Genomic DNA, 25,376 nt, shown 5'->3' with positions numbered 1-25,376 from the left:
GGCAGGGGATCTGACTGCACAGAACAATTGGGAAAACAGTGTGATCATGGAAGCAGAGTGCAGTGATCAACCAGAAACCAAGAAATGCCAGCTGCTACCAGAAGCTAGGAAGGGAAGGACTGATTTTCTTTTTTTGGTGGGGGGGAAGGACTGATTTTCTCCTGGAGCCTCTGGAGAAAGCATGGCCCTGCTGACACCTTGGTTTGGCCCAGTGATATCAGTTTCAGACTTCTGGCCTCCAGAACTGTGAGAGAATAAGTTTCTGTTGTTTTAAGCCATTAAGTTTGTGGTGATTTTTTATGGCAATCACAGGTGACTTTGTGACCTCTCCAGGCCAGTTTCCTTATGTAAATGAGAATATTAATGGTAATACTTAGAATTTAAAAAATGTACAGTGCTAGCTTTTCCTTGCACAAGGTGAATGCTTGACAGAACTATTACCGCTTTTAGGATCTGATAGGAAGACGTTTGCAGGGCTTTGAGAACACACAAGGAGGAGGGGCAGTTAACCCAGCCTCTGGTTCATAAACGCACCCAACCATCCAGTAAGGTTAATGAAGAAGTTAAAATTGATTTTAAAAGACAATATATAGCATTTTTTTGGCCAAATGACAGAGTTCACACACAAAAAAATCTCCACCCCTAATTTCTAAGAGTGACTGCAATCATCAGAGAAACCCTTTTCAGGTGATAACTCTTATTACCTGGTAGATGCCCCGGTGACTTTCTTATTTTTCTAGAGGTGATTCTGAATGGTCATTCCAGGACACATTAATTAATGGACCATAAAAATAAACACTGCAACTGGAGACTGGAAGTGTAAATTCAGTTGCCTATCAGGAATGTAATCTGTGACCATGACACTTTGTCCATAGGAATGAACAGAGGGAGGGCTGGACTGGTCTAGGGACTTGGTTCCCAGGCTTGTAAGGATTATTTCTCTCTGAGGGCTGGACAGGAGCTGGGCCAGAGAGTTTGCCTTTGAGCTGTTCCCATTTGTTCATCCAGCTCCCAGAGAGACGTCATTGCCTTCATTATGGGTTGCTCTGGGCTAGTGATGGAGGAGTTAGCAGGGTGGCCTGGAGTGGCTCTCTGCAGGCTGGTGCCAGCTGACACATGCCACTTAGGTTTCCAAGGAGCCAAGCTGTCCCCACTCACGCATGGCTGATGCACTTGTGGCTAAATGCGGTGCCGCTAGGGCCCCAGGCCAGATTCAGGGCAGGAAATAGAATGCCACCTCCATCACCAGGGAAACAATGGTCTGCGTGCATGATTTAAACCGGGGCCAACAAGAAAGCTCAAAGGCACAGTCAGCAGAGGAAGGGAGACAAGAGAATGGCTTGCATGGATTTTGTCTTGGGTTATGACTGTTGACAAGCCACTTAACTGCCCCCATGTTTAGGTTTATCTGCATGTAAGATGGAGGGAACAATACGCATCTCACAGGGGACTTATGAAAACAACATTTCTGATAGACCACTCGGAATCCATGGATGGAAGGTGGTATGTAAGTGCAGATGGTAAACTTATTGTGTGTGTATGTTTTCAGCAGGTGCTTTAAGGGCATGCAGACCCTCTAGAAAACACATTTAGAGTCTGACTGAAAACAAACAATAGTAAAAACTAACAATCTTAAGTGCATGGATTTGTCTTTGGTTTTGTGCAGCTATCGGGGAATTACATGTGTAATTCAGACTTCAAATCTATTTTATTTTCAAACATTGCTGTGATTAGTCGTACTTAAGGCTCAAATCATTTGAGAATGCTGTACTTGATTGTTTGCAGATGTTTGCCAACTTTGTTCTAAAAAAATTCCCAAATTAATTCTACTGTATAGTTTAATGAGTTGCATGTGTAGTCTGGAATGTTTGTTTCCAAATTGGAAGGGGGCAAAAATCTTTTTAAAAAACAAAGTACAAAGAGGAAGCCTTTCTCTATCCCTGAGGGTTTACTGTTTCTGAGGAGTCCTGAGTCTGTTACATATACATTTGTTTTGTTCATTTAAGGTTAAGCAATCGACCTCTGACCTCCCTATAAGGTTATTAAATGTTGTTTTCTGTCAGCTGGGTTCCTGGGGGAGTCTGTTCTTGGTGAATTAACCTCTCTCTTGTGCATACTGTTGTCTAGAATAATTCCTGTGGGTCCAGATGAATCATGACTATTACAGAAAAAAATAACACAAATAATACACTTAAAAGTTAGATAATTATATAAATGAAATATAAAAAAGAAAGATTGTTTGCAATTCTCTGATACAGAATTAACCATGTTGGCATATATGTATATTTTAAACAAAAATGGGATTCTAATGTCTGTACTTGGCTGTTTTGTAACCTGCTTTTGGGGTGAAACCTTCCCCTATTGGATCTGGGAGGAACACCATAGATCCTCAGAGTGTCTGGCCCACAGTGAGGAGGGGTCCTACTTTGGTTGCAGGCATGGCGGTGGGGGTCCAGGGTGGAATGAGGGCCTCAGAGCATCAGTCAGCATTTATGAAAGAAGTTTCAAAGACTTGTTCTCTCAGATGTCACTCCACTTCCTTAGCGCTAATGTGTTTTGGCAACAGCACACATCCCGGAACTGGTAAACACTTACTGATTTTAGTTTCTGTGTGGACGATGATCCTGTGCCCTCCCGATCCATTTACATTCCATCAGATCCACTGGTTCCCTCTTCCTCCCTTTTTTTCCATACTAACAGAACTTGATCAGGCATGCAGCACAATGCACAAATCTTATAGCCTTTTGAATTGAATACTGCAGACCTATATGCACATATACATGAACCAGTGTAACCACCACCCAGGATATAAAACATCTCCAACATCCCAGAAGTGGCTCTGTGTCCCCTCTGAGTCAGTCCCTCCTACCTCTAGGTAATCATTCTGCCCAGTCTTAGACACTAATTTTACCATGTTATTTCCCACCTAAAAACATTCCACAGGATTACTGTCCTTTTATCTTGCTCCTTTGGGTCTAAATGTCTCTGCTTGACTTTCCAGGTCCACTTTCTTAAGAGTCCTGCCTGCTGAATCATCTGGGCCTCCATTGACACCTCGTGGCCCAAGGCCAGTATGTGCCCTGTCACTCCCATCTGCCAGACTCGCTCTGGAGCTTTGTTCCCTTCGTGCCCTCACCGTTCCCTGGCCTGCCTGAATCTCACCCATCCTTCAAGGCTCTGCTCAAGTCCTGCTTCCACCAAGAAGTCCTTTCACTTTGCTAAAATTTGTTTCCAATTTCTTTACCTCCCACTTACACTCTGAATTGGTTGACATCAAGTAACCAAGTTTCTGCAGAGACTTTGGGCCAAGGAAGGCAGGCCACGCTGCCATCCCTGCTTACAACTCCCAGTACCCTTTCAACAGGCAGCAGCACAGAGTTTTCCAAACCTCCCTTCTTCTCTCACACATTCTCTTGCATCAGGGGGCTGCCTCATTTCTGCTGCTCCCCAACACCAAACCCTGCTCCCGGTCTGTCTAGCCCCCTCTCTCCTTCCCCTTCTTGGTGCTTTGCTACCCACCTCACCAAATTCTCTCCTCCAGACTCAGATTCTACCCATTCTTTAGATTTGACAGGAAAATTCCTGAGACCAAGCTCTCCTCAGAGGGTTGGGATAGATTGAGGGCTGAGAATTTGAGCAGATGAAGATGGGCTTTTTTTTTTTATCAGATATGGGAGGCCTGGAAATGCTGGTACATCACATGATTTTGCCCTATCCCACCCACATCCTTCACACCCAGCAGTTAGCGGCTGTCCCATCTTCTCTGTTGTTCCAGTGTGTTAACCTTGCTCCCACCCAGACTTTCTGAGTTTCCCATGGCACAGCAGAGATCTGAGCTCACAGGTATCAGCACAATAAAGGGTTTAAATAAAATATTGCTGTTAAAGTGCTTAGCACAATGTCTGCCATGGTCAGGCTTGGGGCTAATATAAAAAGCCTGCAACTCTTTCTCTGATTCCTGTCAAGCCAGGTGTGTTAGGGGTCTCAGAGTGAGTGTGTGTGTGTGTGTGTGTGTGGCCAGAAACCCTATCTACTATAGTGAACACAGGCCCTGGGGCCATGGCCAGCTCTGCACTGACTCTCCCTGGGACCCTCAGTCTCTTCTTGAGGAAAATAAGAATCATAGTCCATGCAACTTAGATGAGTGTAAGTGTGAGCACATGTCAAAGCACTTTGCAGGTGGGGACACCTTACCAGTATGAGCCGACAGGCAGTACAAAATGTTGGCATGAAACTTACTGGCCTAGCTCCAACTTGCAAATATAATTGTGTTTTTAAAGTGGCGGTTGAAAATGCAGCACCCCCCCCAAAGAAAATTGGGTTCTAGACAAGATGTTTCAATTAGACTCCTTCAGCTGTAAGCAGACTCGGGAGTTTGGCTGCCTGCATTGATATACAGGGTCTTACACAGACTTACAACAAAAGTCTGTCTAGTCCAAGATATGGTTTTTCCAGTAGTCGTGTACGGATGTGAGAGTTGGACTATAAAGAAAGCTGAGCGCCGAAGAATTGATGCTTTTGAACTGTGGTGTTGGAGAAGACTCGAGAGTCCATTCGACTGCAAGGAGATCCAACCAGTCCATCCTAAAGGAAACTGGTCCTGAATATTCATTGGAAGGACTGATGCTGAAGCTGAGACTCCAATACTTTGGCCACCTGATGCGAAGAACTGACTCACTTGAAAAGACCCTGATACTGGGAAAGATTGAAGGTGGGAGGAGAAGGGGACGACAGAGGATGAGATGGTTGGATTGCATCACCGACTCGATGGACATGAGTTTGAGTAAGCTCCAGGAGTTGGTGATGGACATGGAAGCCTGGCATGCTACAGTCCATAGGGTCACAAAGAGTCAGACATGACTGAGCAACTGAACTGAACTGAACACTAACTTTGGAAAGTGACTTTGTCATCCCAAGCCTCAGTTTACTCACCTGTGAAATGGGGATATAGTTTCTTTCTCTTAGAATTGTTGTAGGGGCCAAAGTAATTTATGTGACAATATAGCACAGTGCCTGACACATAGGAATGCTTGATAAATAATAGTGCTTTTATTATTTCCTAGTAAGTGTTGCTCTGGACATGTTGAATGAATGAATAGCTGCTAGTGTGGATTTGATTTATGAGGGTCCTTTCTGTTCTTCTCTGATATTTTCAGGCTGCTTCCATCTGACCGTGCTTGGCTGGGAACAATTTTGACTAGCCATGTGAGAAAGGAATTGACAAAATGAAAAGCTTCAACCAGAGGTAGAAATGCTGCCTACAGAAGACAGTGAGATCCTGGAAGCAAACCCACCAGCCACCTGAGAGCTAGCAAGGAGGGTCCCTGAGGCCCAGGCCTGTCACAAAGCTGTCATTTCCCTCTCTGCTTCTTCAGAGAGCCCAACTTGCCTCTGGTTTCATTCCTAAGTGCAATTCCTGGACTCATCCTGGCAGGACTTTTGGTATCTTTCTGGGTAGCCAGATGAGATAAGCAGTAGACGATTTTCTACAAAAGAATAAGTAACCATTGTAATATCTAGGGGCCCCTACCCTGTGCCCACTCCCTGCACCCCCCGCCCCATCTCCTCAGACAATTGTCAGGGATGAGCCTGTGGGCAGAGGCCAATTTCATGACACACACACCCTTCTCAAATCCAGAAAGCAGGGTGGAGATTTCCATGGTCACTCTGAGGGCAACAGTTTGGTCCAGTCTTTACCTTTGACTTACTCAGTGGCCTTTAAAAAGTCCCTTCTCCTCCCCAGATCTCAGACTCTCCATCTACAAAATGATGGGGTTGACCCTTACAGTCTCTGAAGTTCCTCCTGTCTCTGAAGGTGGCAGCGTGGTGTGAGTTATCAACCTCAGTTGCAATTCTGGCTCCACTGTTTTCTGACTGTGTGGCCTTGGGTGAGCCCCATAAGTTCTTTAGGTTGATCCCCCTCTGTAAAATGGGGTGATAAATAGTAATCTACCCTATAGGGTTGTGCATGCCTTCTCAGTCCCTCAGTTGTGTCTGACTCTGCAACCCTGAGGACTGTAGTCTACCAGATTCCTCTGTCCATGGGATTTTCCAGACAAGAATACTGGAGTGGGTTGCCATTTCCTTCTCCAGGAGCTCTTCCAGATCCAGGAATTGGACCCAAGTCTCCGAGTCTCCTGCATTGGCAGGATTCTTTACCACTGAACCACCTGGGAAACCCACACTATAGGGTTGTAGCAAAGTCTAAATAAGACATTTGCAGTTAAAGTACTTAGTACAGAATCTGCCCATGGTCAGGTTCAAGAAAGCAAGCTAAATATCAAAAGCCTGCACCCCCTACTCTGATTCCTGTCAGTCAGGCCAGGTGAGTTGGGCCCTGGAGTGATATATGTGTATATCTGTATGTCTGTCTGCGGATGCATGCCAGGGCATGTGGAGGGTTTGGCCTCTCCCAGAGCACTCTGGGAAAATCTGTCCAAGGAGTCTCCCTGAGGGTAACAGCTGAGTTGGAGCAGGCATCTCATTCAGCAGAAGCCACAGCTCATGGCCTTCTCTTCACTGCAGCATGTCCCAGTCTTTGGGGCTCCAGATATCTTCATTGCTTCTTAAGTAGTTTTACTTGAAGAGGCAATAACTGATCCCTCCCAGCTTGGATGCAAGCCGCTCCCATGAAGAAAAGCAACCTGTTCTATTGCTGTCCAGGGCTTTGCTCTGTCCTGGAGGGCTGCCCGAAGGCAAGGAGCCTTAGCTCTTCTTCTGGCCCCTGCACCCGGGTTCTGGGTTTTGAACTCAGGTCAGCTCTGTCTGAGGACTCAATCCCTTCTTTTTTCTGTTGTTGGACCACACAGTGTTTCTTTCACACTGGACACTCAGCTAAGTGATGCAGGAAGTAGGCCCCCGGGAAGGCAGATACCGCCTAGCAAAGCAGATAACCAAGTGAAGCCTCTGGATGCCTCTGGGGCCCGGGGCAGGCTCAGAGATAAGCGGAAATGCCAGGCTTATCGCTGCAGCCCGAGTTCTAGAGAAGCCATCCTGGCCAGCCCACCTCGTTCCCTGGGCTCCGGGCAGTCGGGCATCTCCAAGCAGAGTAAACAGTGGGCTGGCACGGCCGCAGCAGCAGGACAGGACTGTGCTCACTCCGGCACTTCGCAGTCCCAGCGCCAGAGGCCAGCAGCGGGCATCGAATTACACCCAGATACTTGCGGTAAGCAGGCCGGTCTGCTTTGAAGTAGGAACCCAAATAACAATTATTAGGTTCACAGGACAAAGGGAGCCTCAGTGACAATTGTCGCCCAGATCTGAGTCCTCTTGGACCAAGAAACTCCATCAGCAGAAACTTTTGGTTGATGAGTACAGCCTGGGGGTGGTCAACACAGGCCTTTCCTGACATAGTGGGCAGACAAGGCCAACGGGCAGCTAACCCCGAAGTTGTCCACGTTGAACCCTGCGAGGCTTTCTGAGGTTCTGTTTCATCTCTGGTTTCCTTTCGGGAGTAAGTGCAGCTTCGTGGAGGATGTGTTTGCACTTTCTGGTTGCACATCATGAGTGGTGCATGCGGAGTGGTGGCCTCGGGGGAGGTCAGGTGGCTGGGGGAGCTGATTTAGGTTTGGGAAGACACACCCTGGTCCCCTGCCCCCGCCCCACAATGAGGTGACTGAGTACGCTGCGGTGCTCGTAGGCTGTCCGTCTGGGGTGGGATGGGCGTGGTGAGGGGTGGTGAGTTCCGATCTCTACTGTTTTCATGTCCTTACTGTGTGCCAAGGGCTGGGCTGAGTGTTTTGCTTATCTGAATACTCAAATAGCCCTGAGGCTATTGCGCTGTTATGAGCCCCTTTTACAAATGAGGAACACTGTGTTCACAGAGGTTAAGTAAGTTCCAGCTGGCCCTTAAGGGCACTTAGGTGTACTTACCTACACAAGTAGGTAGTACACCTTTCCTCAAGATATGTGGCCTCCATCTCACAGAAAATTGTCTTATTTGATTTTATTAGAACAAGACCCTTCCCTGCCTTGTGCTGCCACAGTTGTTATACGTCCACAAACGTGCAAATTCTACCACATGTTGGCCTCCCCAAGATGTTGTACCTGTGAGCTCTGCAAAACCTACTTTCCATCCTGCTTCCCAGCAGCAAACACAATGAAGTCTTTGAGCAGTTCTTTCTGGTATTTGCCTCCAATTCTTTCCTCATCAATTTTGTTCATTATTTATGGATTTCCTTTTAAGAGAAATGAAGATTTAGCTCTCTCCATTTTCCCTTTGCAACTCTCATAATATTATATATCACTGCTTTAACTTAATGCAATATTTACTTTATTATGGCATAATATATATATTTGTATATAATGAACATTATAATGTGTGTGCTGTGCTTAGCAGCTGTCTGACTCTTTGTGACCCCATGGACTGTAGCCCGCCAGGCTCCTCTGTCCATGGGGATTCTCCAGGCAAGAATACTGGATTGGGTTGTCATGCTCTCTCTAGGGGATCTTCCCAACCCAGGAGTTGAACCCAGGTCTCCCACATTGCAGGCAGATTCTTTACCATCTGAGCCACCAGGAAAACCCAAGAATACTGGAGAGAATTGCCATTCTCTTCTCCAGGGGATCTTCCCAACCCAGGAATCCAACAGGGGTCTCCTGCATTGTAGGAGGATTCTTTACCAGCTGAGCTACCAGGGAAGCCCAAAAGTCTGATGCTCTACCAACTGAACTATCCAGGCTCTTATATAAATATTATTCATTGAAAATTCAATCATGTGCTTAGAAATTTTTTTTTTAATTTTTTAGTTGGAAGATATTGCTTTACAATGCTGTGTTGCTTTTTGCTGTACAACCGTGCAAATCAGTCATAATTATATATATAATCCTTCTCTCTTTAGCCTCCCTCCCCTGCTCCCATCCCACCCCTCTAGGTCATCACAGAACTCCATGCCAGTCTCCCTGTAATCGTGTATTTTGATTTCATTCTTTCCTGGTCTCTGATTTTCTTGGAGACTCTGATTCCTTTTGTTCCCCTTTTGCCCCGTGGCCGGCATCATACTGATGGCTAACATCTGAGTGCTCACTGTGTGCCAAACTTTATTCCAGGCGCCTCGCAAGCATTCTCAAGTGACCCTCCTGACAACTCCATGAAGCATGTGCATTGTTATTATGTTACACTCCAGGAAATACAGACTGAGAGAGGTTAAATAAACTGGCCCACGATTCTGCCTAATAACGGGCAGAGGCAGGAGTTAAATCCTGGTCATCTGACCCTAGCCCCATACTCTTAACATTTTACATGTCTTTAACTCTGTTATATTTCATAATGCCTGTAGGATTTCTTTGATAAATTCCTTTCCTCTTTCTTTCCTTTCTCCACCTGAACTCCAGCTAATTAGATGTAGGATGAGCTTAATACACTGTCTCTCTTTTTTCTCCTAATGTACACATCTTCAACTTCCAGTTCTGTTTTCTGGAATATTATCTTATTCCAGATAAGATAATATCTTCTTATCCTTGTATTGGATTTTTAAATGTTAACATTCATATTTGTAATTCCCAAGGCCTCTCTTTTATTCCATGCTTGTTCTTTTTCCATGATACCCTCTTCTTTTTTAATGGATGGAAGAGTCTTTCACACTTTTCTGTGGTTACTAATGAGAGCCTTTTTTGAAACTTTCTTCTGTTTCTTTTTTCCCTGTTTCTGCCACGATTATATTTCTGTTTATTTGTTTTGGGGCACCCCTTTTTATCTTGGGAGCTTTCTTTGAATACCTAGTGATCCTTTCTTTCTGTGCACATTTCAGAATAAGGCGCAGAAACCTGGGTGGTGGGTTGAGGCTTGTTGATCGCTTGGCTTTGTTGAGGATCAGATGATCCCCAGAGCATAGTACTGTTATATTGTGGACTGCTGCATCTCCAGAAACGGATCTGTGATCTGCAGGGAAGGTAGGGCAGGAGGAGAATCACAGCTTTGAATGGACTCCTCAGCCTTGAGTTTCTGCTCCTCTCTTCCTCCAACTGGGATCTCAGGGTCCACAAGCTTCTCTAAAGTTCTTCAGGAAAAGCTGGCTATCACCATAAAGACATTGGAAGACTCTTGGGGTTCAGTGCACACTGGCCACAGCCTCCGGCAAACAGAGGTCTACATGTGCTTTTCTGGGAGTGGATCAGCTGCCAGTCCTCACCCAGGAGAGATGAGGTGTCACTGCACTTGCTACTCTGTAACTATCCAGCTTGGCTGCCTCTTCTCTGGCCTGCGTTCTCTTGACTTGGTGGGTGAAATGCCTCCCCGCGTCCTCTGGGCAGGCACCATGGCCCCAAAAGAATTGCCCGTGGCTCTTGCTGTGCCCTCTAACTCAGGCAGCTGGAGAGAAGCCATGCACCAGCCCTCAGAAAACCGATGTGCTCATAAACTCATTTCTCCTGGAGGCTGAGAAATGAAAGGGCTTCACAGTTGGTCCTGTTCATCAAGGAGGCCTAAGAACTTGTCCTGTTGGCATATTCTGAGCTTTCTCCCAGAGGGTCCTAGAGTTTACTTCTGGGAATTGTCAGGGCTTCCTGCCCTCTGCTCATTTGATTGTTCTGGGAAACCCCAGCAGCAGCCTCCTCCTTCCACATTCTCCCGGGGATCAGCCCAGCTCCCTGCTCCTATTGGAGCCTCCTTAGCTCATTCCTTCTATATAGTTGCCTTGAATACCTACATCCCAGGCACATTGGTGCACTGGGGATCATGGCAAGCCAAAGGGGTGCTGTTCTGGGCTCAGGGGCCTTCAAAGTAGTTCTGGAACAGTAAACCCACTGACTTGCAATTACTTGTCACTTAAGGGAGACCAGGGGCAAATCCTTTTGCAATTTGAATAATTAACTTTTGATATAAATAGGTGTCTGGGACACTTACTTGTGACCATTGTGTTCACCTAGACTTTCAAAATATCTTTCCAGATTTTATTAACCCAGGACTTGCCTGGAAGCAGGCTGCTCTGAGATCTCTTGAGCAGCGGTCATAGTGAAGCAGCCTGTGCCAAGCATTGGTAGGAACGGTCTCCCAGAGACGGCATCTGTCTCTTTAGACTGTGGGGACTTCCTTTCACAAAGATTAGCAGGACCTACTGAAGGACACTGTGCTGAGTGTTAGACTTCCAGAGCTTTCTCTCGGCGGACATTTCCCAAGATTGGATCCAGGGAACCGCAGTTCCACAGGGAAGTGTTCAGCAGGAAGTGCGGGGAAGGAGTGAGTCCCTGGTCGGATGCTGATTTCTTCCTGTGGCAGATGAGTGCTGCTGAGGTACACAGTGAATCCCCAGCAGTGTGCCCAGGGTGCCCCAAATTTCTTTTTCCAAGGAGAGTTTATCTGTGTGTTTTAAATCACAGTAAATGTAGCAGACCAGTGCTCTTTGGAGCATGCTCTGGGCCCTTCCACCAATGACACCTGGTCTGTGCTTCCAGAAACGGGTCTGGATTTCTATATGGGCTGCTAAGGGCAGTTGTCCTGACAGAGGGGGGTGGCGAGGGGTTTGTGGTCAGGATGCACACTGCGTTTACCACTCACCTGTAGCTTCAGACAGCAAGATGATCCCAAGGCACTTTTAGATGTCAGAGTTCCAGGTCGAATTTATTCTCATAGTTGCTTTCATTCAGAAGGAGGGAGGTTAAGGGGATGCTAACACTCACCTCCCTGGTGCCGGCCTTCACCAGAGACACGCTGTCCTCAGGAGGTTGTACGCCCGGGGCCACCTTGGACAGAGTCCCTCTCTGGCCCTGCTTTCTCTCTACGAGGACCTGGAGGCAAGTGGGGCTGGTGGACTGCTCCACGGCAGCCTCAGGCACTATGGTGCCCCCTTGCACCCCACCTTAGTGTCAGCTTGAGCGTGTCCTTTTACCTGCTGTATTGTTGATGTTTCTGTGAATGTTCCATTTTAACCAAGGGTTTCTGATGCTAAAACATTTGGAAACCACAGGAAACACGGGTCCCCTTGCTCTCTAAGGCCCTACTGTGTCAGCTTCAGTTTTTCAGTTTACAGACTGAATGCCTGATGCCTGTGTAGTCATCCTTGGGGGAGAAAGGGGTGGCTGGCAAATTGTCCCCAGAGGGCTCTGCAAGGAACATGGCCTGCAGGATGACGCTTGGGGAGTAACCTAGGCCCTTGCTAGTCCCTCACTTCTATTTTTAGGTACAAGTGATTAGTGACTGGGGGCCCCATGTTGGGGTGGAGGGGAACGTGTACACTCACCTCTACAGCAGCCTAAACACCTTTGAAGTATCAGCAAAGCAGGGGCAACAAAATTTTGTTTTTAATTTGCAAAAGAATCAAATTTTTCCATCATGACAAAAATCAGAACTCTGTTAAATGGCCTCACATTTATTCCTGTTTTGGTCTTGCTTCTTATTGTGAATTGGGTGTGTATGTGGTTTGGGTGGGAGCCATGTACTCCTCAGTGCTTTGGGTCTCTTAAGCCCTTACTCTGCCCTGGTGTTCCTGAGGCCCCCTTGTAGAGTCCGGCTTTCAGGACGTTACCTAAAGGATTCCTTTTCTTCTAACCTTTAGTTTCAGCTACATGAAAGCCTGCCTGTCCTGGGCAGATTCTTAAAATATTTGCCCATCAGCAGCCTCTCAGAGAGGAATGTTAAATGATGTCAAAGGGGCCCCGAGGAGAAGGGCCTGGGCCAGGCCCAGCCTGTCACTCATGGCCACGGCAGAGTGGGAGATAAGCAAGGCAACGGCTCGCGGAGAGCCTGGTCCTCTGGACTCCCTGAAAACCCCAGGCAGTCCCTAGCTAGGGAACAATGAACTTCCAGACGCCACTGCCCAAGTGAAAGCCAGAGGTCTGTGGCTCTTCTGAATCTTCACCCTTGGAGAGTCTTCATCAGGATGTCAGGAGCCCCTAAGGAGAGTTTGGGGCCCCAGGGGCTGCCGGGGCTGGGCAAGGCCTGCTTAACCAGCATGGACAAAAAGCTCAACTTGCTGAATGAGAAGGTTGACAAACTGTTACATTTCCAAGAAGACGTCACGGAGAAACTGCAGTGCGTGTACCAAGGCATGGGCCACCTGGAGCAAGGCCTGCACCGGCTAGAGGCCTCCCGCGGTCTGGGCCCGGCTGGGGCCGACCGCTCTCCACCGTCTGACGCTCAGGCTGGGTGGCCGGAGGTTCTGGAGCTGGTGCGGGCCGGCAGGCAGGATGCTGCCCAGCAGGGCGCCAGGCTTGAAGCCCTCTTCCGGATGGTGATGGCCGTGGACAAGGCCATAGCTTTGGTGGGGGCCGTGCTCCAAAACTCGAAGGTGGTGGACTTCATCATGCAAGGGAGTGTCCCCTGGAGGAAGGGAAGCCTGGCCGACGTCCCGGAGGAGGTTGGTTCCTGCTTCTGTGCCCCGGTGCCCTTCTGGCTGGAAGGGAGGCTTGGGGCCCTGGTGGGTTACCCAGACAGGAAGCTAGTCTTCGGAGAGCGGGAGGGCTGTTGTCTTCTCTAGTGTCTCCTGCATGACCTGTTGATGGGAAAAAGGAGAGGTAGAAGCTTAAAGGCCATCAGTGGATTTCCAGACAGGGCAGGACAGTTGGGTTTCTCCCTTGTGCCCTGGTGAAGACTGTGGGGCCCTGGGCAGTGCGGGGCACCTAGAAGTGGGGGGCAAATAAGCCACTAGGGAGAGGAGGGCAGTTACACTTCTCTGACATCCCAGGGACTTCTCTCCTTACACCTGGGGTGGGAGAGAGATGGGGAGCACTCAGTTTACCCTGACAGAGCCCCCCCTTCAGAAACCCGGACCCCCCCTTCCTGTCCCCAACCTTGTGCTCTGTCCCCGAGTGGGCGGAGCATGCAGCTGCCTGTGGGGAGATGAGTGTTGACAGTGACCCATGGGGGACACAGGCTGGAGCCAGAGCCTGGGGGTGGAGTGTGGCATTTCTGGGAGCGGCTGTTCCCAAGGGTTGCATAATCAGATCCACTGGCTAAAGGACGCTTGGCTGGGGTGCGGGGTGTTTGTATGTGCATGTGTGTGAGGTGTGTAGAGGCAACACTCTGTTTGGGAACAGCTAAGGGTCAGCCACCTAGCAACTCGCAGATGTTGGCCTGGAGCTACCCTTTCAGATCTTTGCAGCCTTCCCCCTCATGGAATCTGAGCTTGACTCTGTGTCAGTGACTGAGGCTTTCCGGAGCAAGGCTGCAGGACTTTCCTTCCTTCCCGCCCCCAGCCAGGCCACCTCCAGCCAGGCCAGAATTTGCTTTGCAGACCCCTTTCCCTCCCGCCCTGCAGCTTCTCCACAGCTGACCCCTCCCGCCCCAGCTCTCTGTTTTCTGCACCTCCCCTTAGAGTCAAGCCCGTAGCAAAGATATGACCTTTTGCTCTTGACTATGATAACCAACCTCAGCTTTAAAAAAGAAAATAAATCTAATTTATGCAATGGCAAAAATCATTCTCCCTCCTACTCATCCCCCCGTCCCCAGGACAACCCTCCTCACCCAACTATCATAGGAGCCTATTTCCTGTGAAACCTTCCTGACAGAGACTGTTAATCTATAAGCACATTGGTATACACACCACCCTCTTTGTTTAGTTTTAACTAAAATATTATTCACATTGTACTGGGCTTGATTATTTTTAAGCTTTTTGGGGCATTATTTTGGGCATTGTTTCATATTTATAACTAGAAAACGTTCTTGTTCTTGTTTTTTAAGTTGCAGAGAGTTCTGTTTTTAAGAATGTGTCTTAATTTGTTAATCAGTCCCATATCATTGTATACATTATTTCTCATTTTTAGCTTTTATAAATAATGATGCAGTGACTATCCATGGAATTGTGAGTTTATCTATATGACACACTCCTAGAAGTGACAATGCTAAGCCAAAGGGTAAATTTATACAATAAATAATGCCAAACCAACCTTCCAAGAAGTTATGCTAATTAAGTAACATGGGAATGCTTGTTGCATTCCTATTTTTGCTAACAAAGCATATTATCCAGTTTTTCATTCATTGTCTGTCTGGCGAATGAAAACATCTGTTTCTTTAAACATGTGTTTCTCTAAAAATTTTTTTTAATGTAAAAAATGTCAAATGAATAAAAATAGGTTAGTATAATGAACCCTGTCAGCCCACAACTAGAGGCTGTTTCCCACCCACTTCCCTCTTTCCAGATTATTTTAAGGAAAATCTGAGACATTGGATCGTTTCTTCCATAAGCAACTCAGCTAATATATCTAAAACATAAGGGGTCTTTTAAAAAATGTTAGCATGATACCCTTCATATCTAAAAGGTAAACAGTAACTTGATATTACCAACCAGTGTTCAAATGTCCCTGATCAACTAATGTTTTATTTGTTAACTTTTAAAATTTGTTTCTTTGAGTTAAAATCCAAATAAGGCAATTGGTTACATGTTTTTAAGGTTACTTTTTTTTTAATTCATAAATTTTCCCTCTTTTCCATTTTCTTTTTTTTGTCTTTTTCTTGATTTTTAAGAATTCTTCATACATAAGTGAAGTTAGCTGTCTCACGTGTTGCAGATATTTAGGCATTTCTGCATAAGGCAAAGCCATGGAACTTTCTATTTTCTTGCCATAGTTCTTGCCTGTGATTGATCTGGAACATGACTGATCTCTCTTCTGGTCTTTGTATTTAATATACATGTCAGTAGCTCTCTACAGGGCTAGATCTAATCTCCCAGTTAGGCGGTCATCTCCTTACCCCCATGAGAAACCTCTGCTTCCTTCTGTGTGCTGGCAGGGCTTTCTCACAGACGGTGTCAGAAAATGGGCCGTTAATAGCTGAGACTGAGCCCCAGCTTTTAAACACACTGTGGATGCTGAAAACAGTGCATTGTGGAGACTTTCTGGAGACCCTCTTGTATTTCCTAGGAGAGTATGGGCATTGCAATTTGTGGAATTGAATGCAGTCCTAGCACTGGCTGCCAGGACTTCATGAAGCTTCTCCTCAGGTCTGGATTGCTCAGTGACACTTCATTTGGTTGTAGCAATGGATCAGATTATTACTGGAAGCTGCATGCTCTCTCATGGACGGAGTCAGGCTCAGCCAGGGTGCACAGAATCACAGTCAAACTGCTCAGATGCCTAGGTGTTTGGGGTTTATCCTCCTTCTTCTGAATACATCAAAACAAGGCCAAGACCAAAAGATTGAGCCTTGAAGTCAAAATTCATCTCTGCCTGTGTGTTTGTGTGTGTGTGTGTGCATGCACCTCCCTTCACCAAACACAGGGGGAGGGAGAGGATAGTCTGAACCCCACAAGGTCTGCCAAAGGACAATCTGTTTGAATCAGTCTGTTTGAATCTTTCTCCACTGGTAGGTGAAGCAGGAGGCAGCCGTGATAATGCTTCCAGTTCCCCAGTTATGGGGGTGGCAGGACAGAGTCTGTAGAAAGAGACCCAGGGAGAGATCTCCCTAGAGCAGGGGATCCAGGTCACGATGATGCTGGTGATAATCATGATGACAATAGCCAACCTTATTAAGTGTTCCCATGTGTTATGTTGTTACCATTAAGAGGGCAAAGCTTGCTGTCCTGGAATCACACAGACATGAACAGGAAACAAGACTGAGAGAAGAGGTCACAGGGTAGGAAAATCAGTGGAACCAACCTGGAAGCAAGCAGAACCCTGTGTACTGCCCTCCACTCCCACCTCAAGTACAAAGACCGCTCCACACCCCCTGCCTTTTGTTTGTAAGAAAGCTGAAGTCTCCCAGGCCTCGCTGAGTCACAAAAGAGCAGGCTCAAGCAGCTAATGATTAGGACACTAGAGTCACAGACCCAGTGTCTGATACACGTTCCTGAGTTGTTTCACAGACACTATAACTGCCACCAGAGGGAAAAGGCCAGCTGCATGTTGACCAGACTGCAGCCATGCCATCAACTTCTCCATCTTGAGTAGTACTGAATTTATGGCTAGGGCAATTTCAAGAACTGGCCTCAAGAGAATGGTATTAGCACTATTGCTCATAACAATCTATAACTTTGTGGGTATTAGAATAATTATAGCTTGCTCTGCAAAAATATGTAAGCAGGCAACTAAAATTGTCAGCAAAGAGATGGTACAGATTCAAGTCAACATCTTCACTCTGAAAATACAATGTCTTATGTCAGCATGAAGAATTTACAGAAGTCAGACAGATCCCTAATCCCAAAGGAATGGAATATGGCACCCTGTGTCAGCATGAAAGAGTTACAGAAGATGGATTTTCCCTCATAATTTCAAAGAAATGGAATGATGTTTTGACAAGTGGGGATTTGTAAGCAACATTTGGCAAGAAAGAGCTCTCTGTAGGAGCTCCCTTTTATCTTGTCACCAAACTTAAACCAGGCACCTCCATGCTCTACTCATGTCTGGCCCAAGCATACCTTTCAAATCTTTTAATCACACAATCCCTTGCCTAACATGTTTGTTCTTTCTGTAGATCAAACAACTTGAAATGAAGAATAAGTAACTAACAGATAACCAGATCTCTTCCCTAGCTTCTTCTTTCGTAATCTCACAAAGTAACTAACTGTGAACAAACTGAACAAGATAGCCTCCACCAGCCTATACAACAAGCCTGCATTCAGTGGGGGACGAGGACGACTCTGACTCCTTATCTCAATGATTAACTGAGGTTACTTTCTTCCCTTTTAAAAACGTTCATGGGTGAGCAGATTCTTTGGAGGTGGTTTTTGGGGGAAGAGAGTTCACCATCTCCCCAGATTGCTGGCATTCTGATTAAAGGCAACTTTCTACCAACACTTGCCTCTCTCAAGTATTGGTTTTTGAGCAATAAGCAGCTGAACCTGATTCAGTAACAAACCTAACCTTCATCCTTAGTGTCAGGGAGACATGCAAGAGAGGTAAGGATTGTGGTTCCCCGGTTAGAAGGGATTGCTCCAGCTGATTTTGCCATGTGGGCTTGGAGTTGACAGATCATCAGATTTTTTTTTTTCAAGAGAAGCTGGAAACCTAGAATGTTTTCTAATCAGTTTTATTAAGGTATAATTTCCATACAATAAACTGTATATATACAACTAAATATGAACATCTTAAGTACACAGTTTAACAAATGTATATACCCTAATAACCACCACCACAATCAAAATGTAGAACAATTCTCTAAACCCAAAAAGGAACTTAGAATTTTGATGTAAAATGCTGTGCAAGCCAAATAAAACTCTAGCTCTTTTTGGACTCTGGGCTCCCAGTTGAGGCCTCTCTGGCCAAGGTAGGAGAAAGGGCCTTCAGTCTCTGGGCGGAGACCAGACCTGGGTCTGTGACATGTGCCAGGAGGAATCTTGGGGGCCATACTCTAGATGGGGTTTAAACCCTACCAGTCTGGCTCAAGTGTCCTGTACTATAAAGTCAAAGACTCAGAATCACCAGGGAGACCGAACAAGGGTCAAGGCACCTAGAATTACTTGCACTCAGAAATACTGAGTGCTCTGGATGATTTCAGGAGCACAGCGCATGCACTGGCCTGGTGTGGACCGTTCAGTTAGGGAAGAACTCCTGAGAGCCTCTGTGGGTGGGCTCTGAGCATCCTACACGATCCACTCTGTCTGTCTCAGACAGGATAAAATCACCAGAGCTAATCACCTTGTGTTGGGAGAACTCTTCAAGAAATTCTACAAATGAACTCCCTCAATCCTCCCACTGCTCTGTGATTAGATACTATTCTCCGCATTTCACAGATGAGAAAAGTGAGAGGCAGAGAAGTCAAGGATCTTGTCAAATGGTTAAACCAGATTTAAATCCATCAAGTTTAGCTCAAGGGTCCTGTACTATAAAGAGAGAACATTGGATCCACCTACCTACCTCCCAGGCAGATATTCATTGACAGTGACACTCCGCCTACAAGCATGGATTCAGTATCCAACCCAAGTCAACACTGGAATAGTCATGACCGACTAATCTAAATTGACTCAAATTTATTTTCCAAGCCTAATCTAGTATTTTGAGGTCTGGTCTAGTTAGATAGGGGACTAGGTCTGCCCCTTACCTGCAATACAGGAACCCATTTGAAAGGACTTGGTGACCTTGGGAAAACCTCAGTGTCCTTATCTCTAGAATAACAATAGTAATCCGTACCCTCTAGTATTACTGTGAGACTACATGAAATAACCTAAGTGTTTCTATTTCAAGCACAAGGTAGGTGCTCAACAAAATGTTTGTGGCCTCAATGATGACAGTGATAGCTTTTATGGTCATTCTTTTAGAACAGAGAACGAGTGGAAGAGAAAGAAGCAAAACCAAAGCACACGCTGAGCACCAGAGGTGTGCAAGCTGAGCTCAGAGGCCCTTGGGAAGGTGAGTAGGGCCCCATTTGCTTTATCCCACATGCACACCCAACAGTTTCAGGGTAAAAATACCACCACCATAACAAATGTGATTACTGAAAAACTGCTGAAATGTCTTCTTCCTCTTTTTTTGAAGTTTTTTTTTTTAATGTTTATTCCACTCTGTATTGCTATGTTTATTTCACTGTGCTTTAAATTTTTATGGACTTCTTTAAAGTTTAATTTTCTTTTATACTTCTTGCATAATATTTACATGCTTCCAAAGCTGAACTGATAAAACAAGCTATCCTAAGTCTAGTTTCTATGCATGTTCCCTGCATCTCATTTTCTCCCCCACATTTGTAACCATTTAAAAAAAATTTTGTCTTATCTTTCCTTTGAGGTCAAGTCTCTTCAGACCACATTATAAGTGGTTATACACAGGCATGTGTGTGCTCATACACACAGACAGCCTCCCTTTAGACAAACAGAAACACATCACACACTTCTCCGCCTTGTTTTCTCCATCTGAATATCCTGAGATCACTCCAGAGCTGCATATGGAGATAGTCATTTCTCCTTTTTTATGCCTGAGTGGCCCTGGTTTAGTCAAACAGCTCCATCCTGATGGTCACTCGGGTTATTTCCAGTCAGCCTAGAGTTATAAACATGGTGCACTGAATGGCCTGCTGCATATTCTTTGGAAAGTTTCCTCCAAATGAGAGATTTATCCTGCTTATTTTCCTATAGAGAGCCAGAAGGCGGACCTGCCAGAGGGGACAGCATCTGACCTCCTTACCCAGGCAGAGGCCTCACCAGAGCAGAGAGAGGGAATTCCTGGCCCAACTCCGGTGCGCCCAGAGGTGGAAGTCCAAACTCCTAGAGCATCCAGCGAGAACCCTGGGATTGGCCTGGAACTGTCTGTGGTGTCTGAAAGGGTCAGTGAGGCTCCCACTGGCCAGGAGGCTGCATTGCGTGCAGGACGAGGAACATCACCCAGTAGGCCTGACCCTCGGCCCTCGGTGGAGGGCATGCGGCTGACTCCAGCACCGCCAGCTCAAGCCAAGGCAGCTCACAGTGGTGGAGAAACACCTCCAAGGTAAGGCATGTGCCTCCAAGCTGGGAAAGGAGGGGGGAATTAACTGCAGCCCCTAGGCTAGAATGTGGCCAAGGGGACAGCTGCTCCTGCAGAATGTCCACTGTGTGTGCAGTGCTGGCTAGTCTCACAAGGGGAAGATAAGAGAAGGCCAAGGCCCTGCTTTCAGGAGCTTAGAGCACTGGTTCTTACCTGGCACCTATAAAAGTTACCGGAAGGAATTTTTAAGATACAAATGAACAGAGATTCTGATTTATTCAGTCTGGAAGGAGGTTCAAACATTGTTTGTTTTTAAAGCTCCCCAGTTGAGTCCCACGTGGAACAAGACTGAGAATCACCAGTTCTGACAGCAACAGTAATAGCTATAATGACACCTAAAAGATGGGGTTCATAGAACACATCCCAGGTGATGGTCATTGGCTGAGCATTTCACAGACATCATCTCATTTTACCCTCAAAACATCCCCAGGAGGTATCCTCAATTTATTGATGAGGAATCAGGGTCAGGTTGCCGAGGGTCACACAGCTAGGGGTTCAGAGTTGGACTCTGAATCCAGGTGTTTGTTTATTATTGAAGTATAGCTGATTTACTATACTATATTAGCTTCAGGTATTCAGCATGTGGGGCTTCCCCGGTGGCTCAGTGGTAAAGAACCCTCCTGCAACGCAGGAGCCACAGGAGATGTGGGTTCGATCCCTCTGTCAGGAAGATTCCCTAGAAGAGGGCATGGCAACTTACTCCATTCATCTTACCTGGAGAATCCCATGGACAGAGGAGCCTAGTGGGCTATAGTTCATAGAGTCAGACACAACTGAGCGACTGAGCATACACTCATGCGGACAGCATAGTGATCAGATTTTTTATAGTTTACACCCCATTAAAAGTTACTACAAGATAATGGCTACAATTCCCTGTGTTATACAATATATCCTTGTTGTTTTTCTAGTTTATACATAGTAGTTTGAACCTCTTAATCCCCTACTACTAATGAGCACCTCCCCCTTCACCCTCCTCACTGGTAATCAACCAGTAGTTTGTTCTCTGAGTCTGTTTCTGTTTTGCTATATATCTTTAATTTGCATTATTTTTTTTTAGATTCTATATATAAGTTATTTCATACAATAATTCTTTCTCTGTCTGATTTACTTTATTAAGCATAATATTCTCTAGTTGATATACATTGCTACAAAAGGCAGAATTTCATTCTTTTTTATGGCAGAGTAGTATTCCATTGTACATATCTACCACATCTTCTTTATCCATTCATCTCCTGATGGACACTTGGGTGCCTCCATATCTTAATTATTGTAAATAGTGCTGCTATGAACATTGGGGGCATATGTATCTTTCCAAATTGCTGGTTTTGTTTTTTCTGGATGCACATCCAAGAGTGGGACTGCTGTGTCATGTGGTAGTTCTATTTTTAGTTTTTTGAAGAACCTCAATACTGTTTTTCACAATCATGGCCCCCATTTACATTCTCACCAACAGTGTATAATTGTTCCTTTTCCTCCACATCCTTGCCAACATCTGTTATTTGTAGGTTTTTTTGATGATAGGTGATCTGACTGTGTGATGCGATATCTTGTTGTTTTGATTTGTATTTCTCTAATAATTATCATTGTTAAGCATCTTTTCATGTTCTTTTTGGTAATCTGTATGTCTCGTTTGGAGAATTGTCTACGGAGGCCCTCTGACCATTTTTTTCATTGGGTTGTTTGTTTTTTTGTATTGAGTCTATATAAACAAATAGGCTGTTTGTATATTTTGGATATTAACCCCTTGTTGGTCATATCATCTGCAAATATTTTCTCCCATTTGGTAAGTTGTCTTCATTTTTTCAATGGTTTCCTTTGCTGGACAAAAGCTTTTAATTAGGGCCCATTTGTTTGTTTGTTTGTTTTGCTCTTATTTCTTTTAACTTAAAATACAGATTTTTTAAATTTACTATAATTTACATCAGTCTTTCTGAATAACCATTCTTTCCCAGGAGTTTTATGTGTGGGATCTTATATTTAGATCTTTAATACACTTTGAATTCATTTTTGTATACAATGTGAAAAAGTACTACAGTTCGATTCTTTTGCACATAGCAGTCCAGCTTTCCCAACAGTGTTTATTCAAGAGGCTGTCTTTTCCCCATTGTATATTCTTCCCTCCTTTGTCATAGATTAATTAACCATGAGTACATAGGCTTATTTCTGGACTATTTTTTGTGCCATTGATCTGTGGTTCTGTTTTTGTGCCAGTACTATGCTGTTTTGATTACTGTAGCTTTGTAATAGAGCCTGAAGACTGGGAGGGTTATTCCTCCAGCTTTGTTCTTTTTAATCAAGATTATTTTGATAACTTAAGGTCTTCTGTGGCTCCATATGAATTTTAGGATTATTTGTTCTCATTCTGTAAAAAATGTCATGGGTATTTTGATATAGACTGTGTTAATTCTGTAGATTGCTTTGGGTGGTATGCCTATTTTAACAATATTAATTCTTCCAAGCCAAAATGGGATATCCTTCCATTCCTTTATATCATCTTCAATTTCCTTCATCAATGTTTTATAGTTTTCAGAATAAATGTCTTTTATCTCCTTGTAAGTTTCTTCCGAGGTATTTTTAAAACATGATTTTAAAAGGGATTGATTTTTTACTTTCCCTTTCTGATAGTTCACCATTAGCATATAGAAAATCAACAGATTTCTGTATACTAATCTTGTATCTTGCAATTGTATTGAATTCATTGATCGACTTTTATAGGTTTTGGGTGGAAACTTTAGAGTTTTGTATTTAAAGTATCATGTCAATTGCAAATAGTGACAGTTTTCTTGTTGAATAGTGACATTCTTTTCTTCCATTTTGGATGCCTTCTATTTCCTTTTCTTGTCTGATAGCTGTGTTTAGGAGTTCCAATACTATGTTAAATACAAGTGGAAAGAGTGAGGTCCTTGTCTTGTTTCTGAATTTAGAGGAAAGGCTTTTCACTTTTCATCATCGAGTGTGATATTAGCTATGAGACTGTCATAGTGGCCTTTATTATGTTGAGATGTGTTCTCTCTATACCCACTCTGATGATAATTTTTATCATGAATATATGAATGGATGTGGATGTGGAATTTTGTCAATGCTTTTTAGGCATCTATTGAAATGACCATGTGATTTTTATCCTTCCTTTTGTTATAATGATGTATCACATTGATTGATTTGCAAATATTGAACCATCCTTGGGTCCTTTGAATAAATCCCACTTGATCATGGTGTATGATCCTTTTTACATATTGTTGAATTTAGCTTGCTAGTATTTTGTTGAGGATGTTTACATCTATATTCATCAAAGATACTACCCTATAACTTGCTTTTATGGAGTATCTTTTTCTGGTTTTGGTGTCATTGTAATGGTAGCCTCATAGAATACATTTGGAAGTGTTCCATCTTCTTCTTGGACTAGTTTGAGAAGGATAAGCCCTAGCTCTTTTTTATAGAATACAAAAGAGAATTACCCTGTGAAGCTGTCCAACCCTGGACTTTTGTTTGCTGGGTTTTTAAAAAATTATAAATTTAATTTCACTGCTAGGGATCAGTTTGCTCAGATTGGCTGTTTGCTCTTGATTCAGTCTTGGCAGGCTGTATGTTTCTAGAAATTTGTTGATTTGTTCTGAGTTATCAAATTTGTTCATATATTCTATTCTGATTTTTTGTAGTTCTATGCTATTTGTTATTTCTCCTCTTTCATTTCTTTTGTTTGTTTTTAATTATAGTTGATTTACAATGTGTTATTTTCTGCTCTACAGCAAAATGATTCAAGTATATATATATGTATATACGTATTCTTTTTTTAAATGTTCTTTTCCATTGTAGTTTATCATAGGATAGTGAATATAGTTCTCTGTGCAATACAGTAGAAACTTGTCCTCTTTCATTTCTTATTTTGTTTATTTGGACCTCTCTCCTTTCTCCTTGATGAGAGTGGTTAAAGGTTTATCAATTTTGTTTGTCTTTGTTTCATTGATCTTTTCTATTGTGTTTTGATCTCTATTTTACTTATTTCCTCTCTAATTTTTATTTTGTCTTTCCTACTGCTGACTTTGGGCTTTCTTATTCTTCTTTTCTAATTCCTTTAGGTGGTAGATTAGGTTGCTTGAGATTTTTCTTGTTTATTGAGGAAGGTCTGTATCGCTATCATTTTCCTTCCTAGAACTGCTTTGACTGAACTCCATAGGTTTGGGGGGCTTCCCAGATGGTGCTAGTGGTAAAGAACTTGCTTGCCAATGCAGAAGATGTAAGAGACACAGTTCAATCCCTGGGTCACGAAGATCCCCTGGAGGAGGGCATGTCAACCCACTCCAGTATTCTTGCCTGGAGAATCCCATGGACAGAGGAGTTTGGCAGGCTACAGTCCATAGAGTCACACAGAGTCAGACATGACTGTAGCAACTTAGCATGCATGCATGCATAGGTTTTGGAGCACTGTGTTTCCATTTACATTGTCTTAAGGTATTTTCTGATTTCCTCTTTGATTTCATCATTGACCCATTGGTCTTCTAGTAGCATGCTGTTTAGTCTCCACTTGTTTGTTCTATTCCCATTTTTCTTTCTGCAGTTGGTTTCCAATTTCATACCACTGTGGCTGGAAGAGATGCCTAACATAAGAACACACATTCTTTTCAAGTGCACATGGAATGTTCTCCAGGCTAGATCACATGCTAGGCCATAACACAAGTCTCAAAAAATTTAAGAGGATGGATATAGGTTTCTGAACTCCAATATCTGTGCCCCTAATCACTACACCATCCTGTTTCTTGTCAGCATTCAGTTAAGTCCTAAATACTATGGTAGGGAAAGAATAATGGGTCTTCAGAGGTGGGAGGTTGGTATAGGCTGAACCAAGCCAAGGGAGTTTCAGGAGGATTATGCTTGGAGTCCTGGAGATGAGGTTGTATCCTAACCCTCAGGACTCAGTCTCAGGACCTGCCATCAGCCAACATGGTTCAAGAGAATGAGTTAGAACCTGATGATTGTCAGATCTGTGTGTTATCCACCAGTGTTCTCCAAGGGCAGTGCACTAAAGGGCATTCTGCTTCCTGGGCTTCTCTATAAATGGC

General features: G+C 44.5%; 1 protein-coding gene across 5 annotated transcripts in view; it reads left to right on the top strand.

Annotated features, from left to right (window-relative positions):
- Positions 1-277: 277 nt before the first annotated feature.
- MYLK3 (myosin light chain kinase 3) overlaps positions 278-25,376 on the top strand; it is a 58,592-nt gene continuing 33,493 nt past the window's right edge. The window contains exons 1-3 of one of the 5 annotated variants that reach the window (XM_043898371.1): positions 278-1,503; positions 19,125-19,215; positions 19,935-20,283. In XM_043898371.1, the coding sequence (XP_043754306.1) occupies positions 1,420-1,503; positions 19,125-19,215; positions 19,935-20,283 (524 nt within the window). In that variant the 5' untranslated portion in view covers positions 278-1,419. Of the gene's footprint in view, positions 1,508-6,287; positions 6,326-6,450; positions 7,166-12,491; positions 13,293-19,124; positions 19,216-19,934; positions 20,284-25,376 lie in introns of those variants that run through there. The other 4 variants (XM_043898372.1, XM_043898374.1, XM_043898370.1 and 1 more) reach the window with 4 other exon arrangements.

The sequence above is a fragment of the Cervus elaphus genome, chromosome 4 (assembly GCF_910594005.1).
Source record: "Cervus elaphus chromosome 4, mCerEla1.1, whole genome shotgun sequence".
In the NCBI taxonomy this organism is placed as follows: Eukaryota; Metazoa; Chordata; class Mammalia; order Artiodactyla; family Cervidae; genus Cervus; species Cervus elaphus.
The sequence above is the reverse complement of the archived record's forward strand: the minus strand, read 5'-3'. Positions and strand labels throughout refer to the sequence as shown.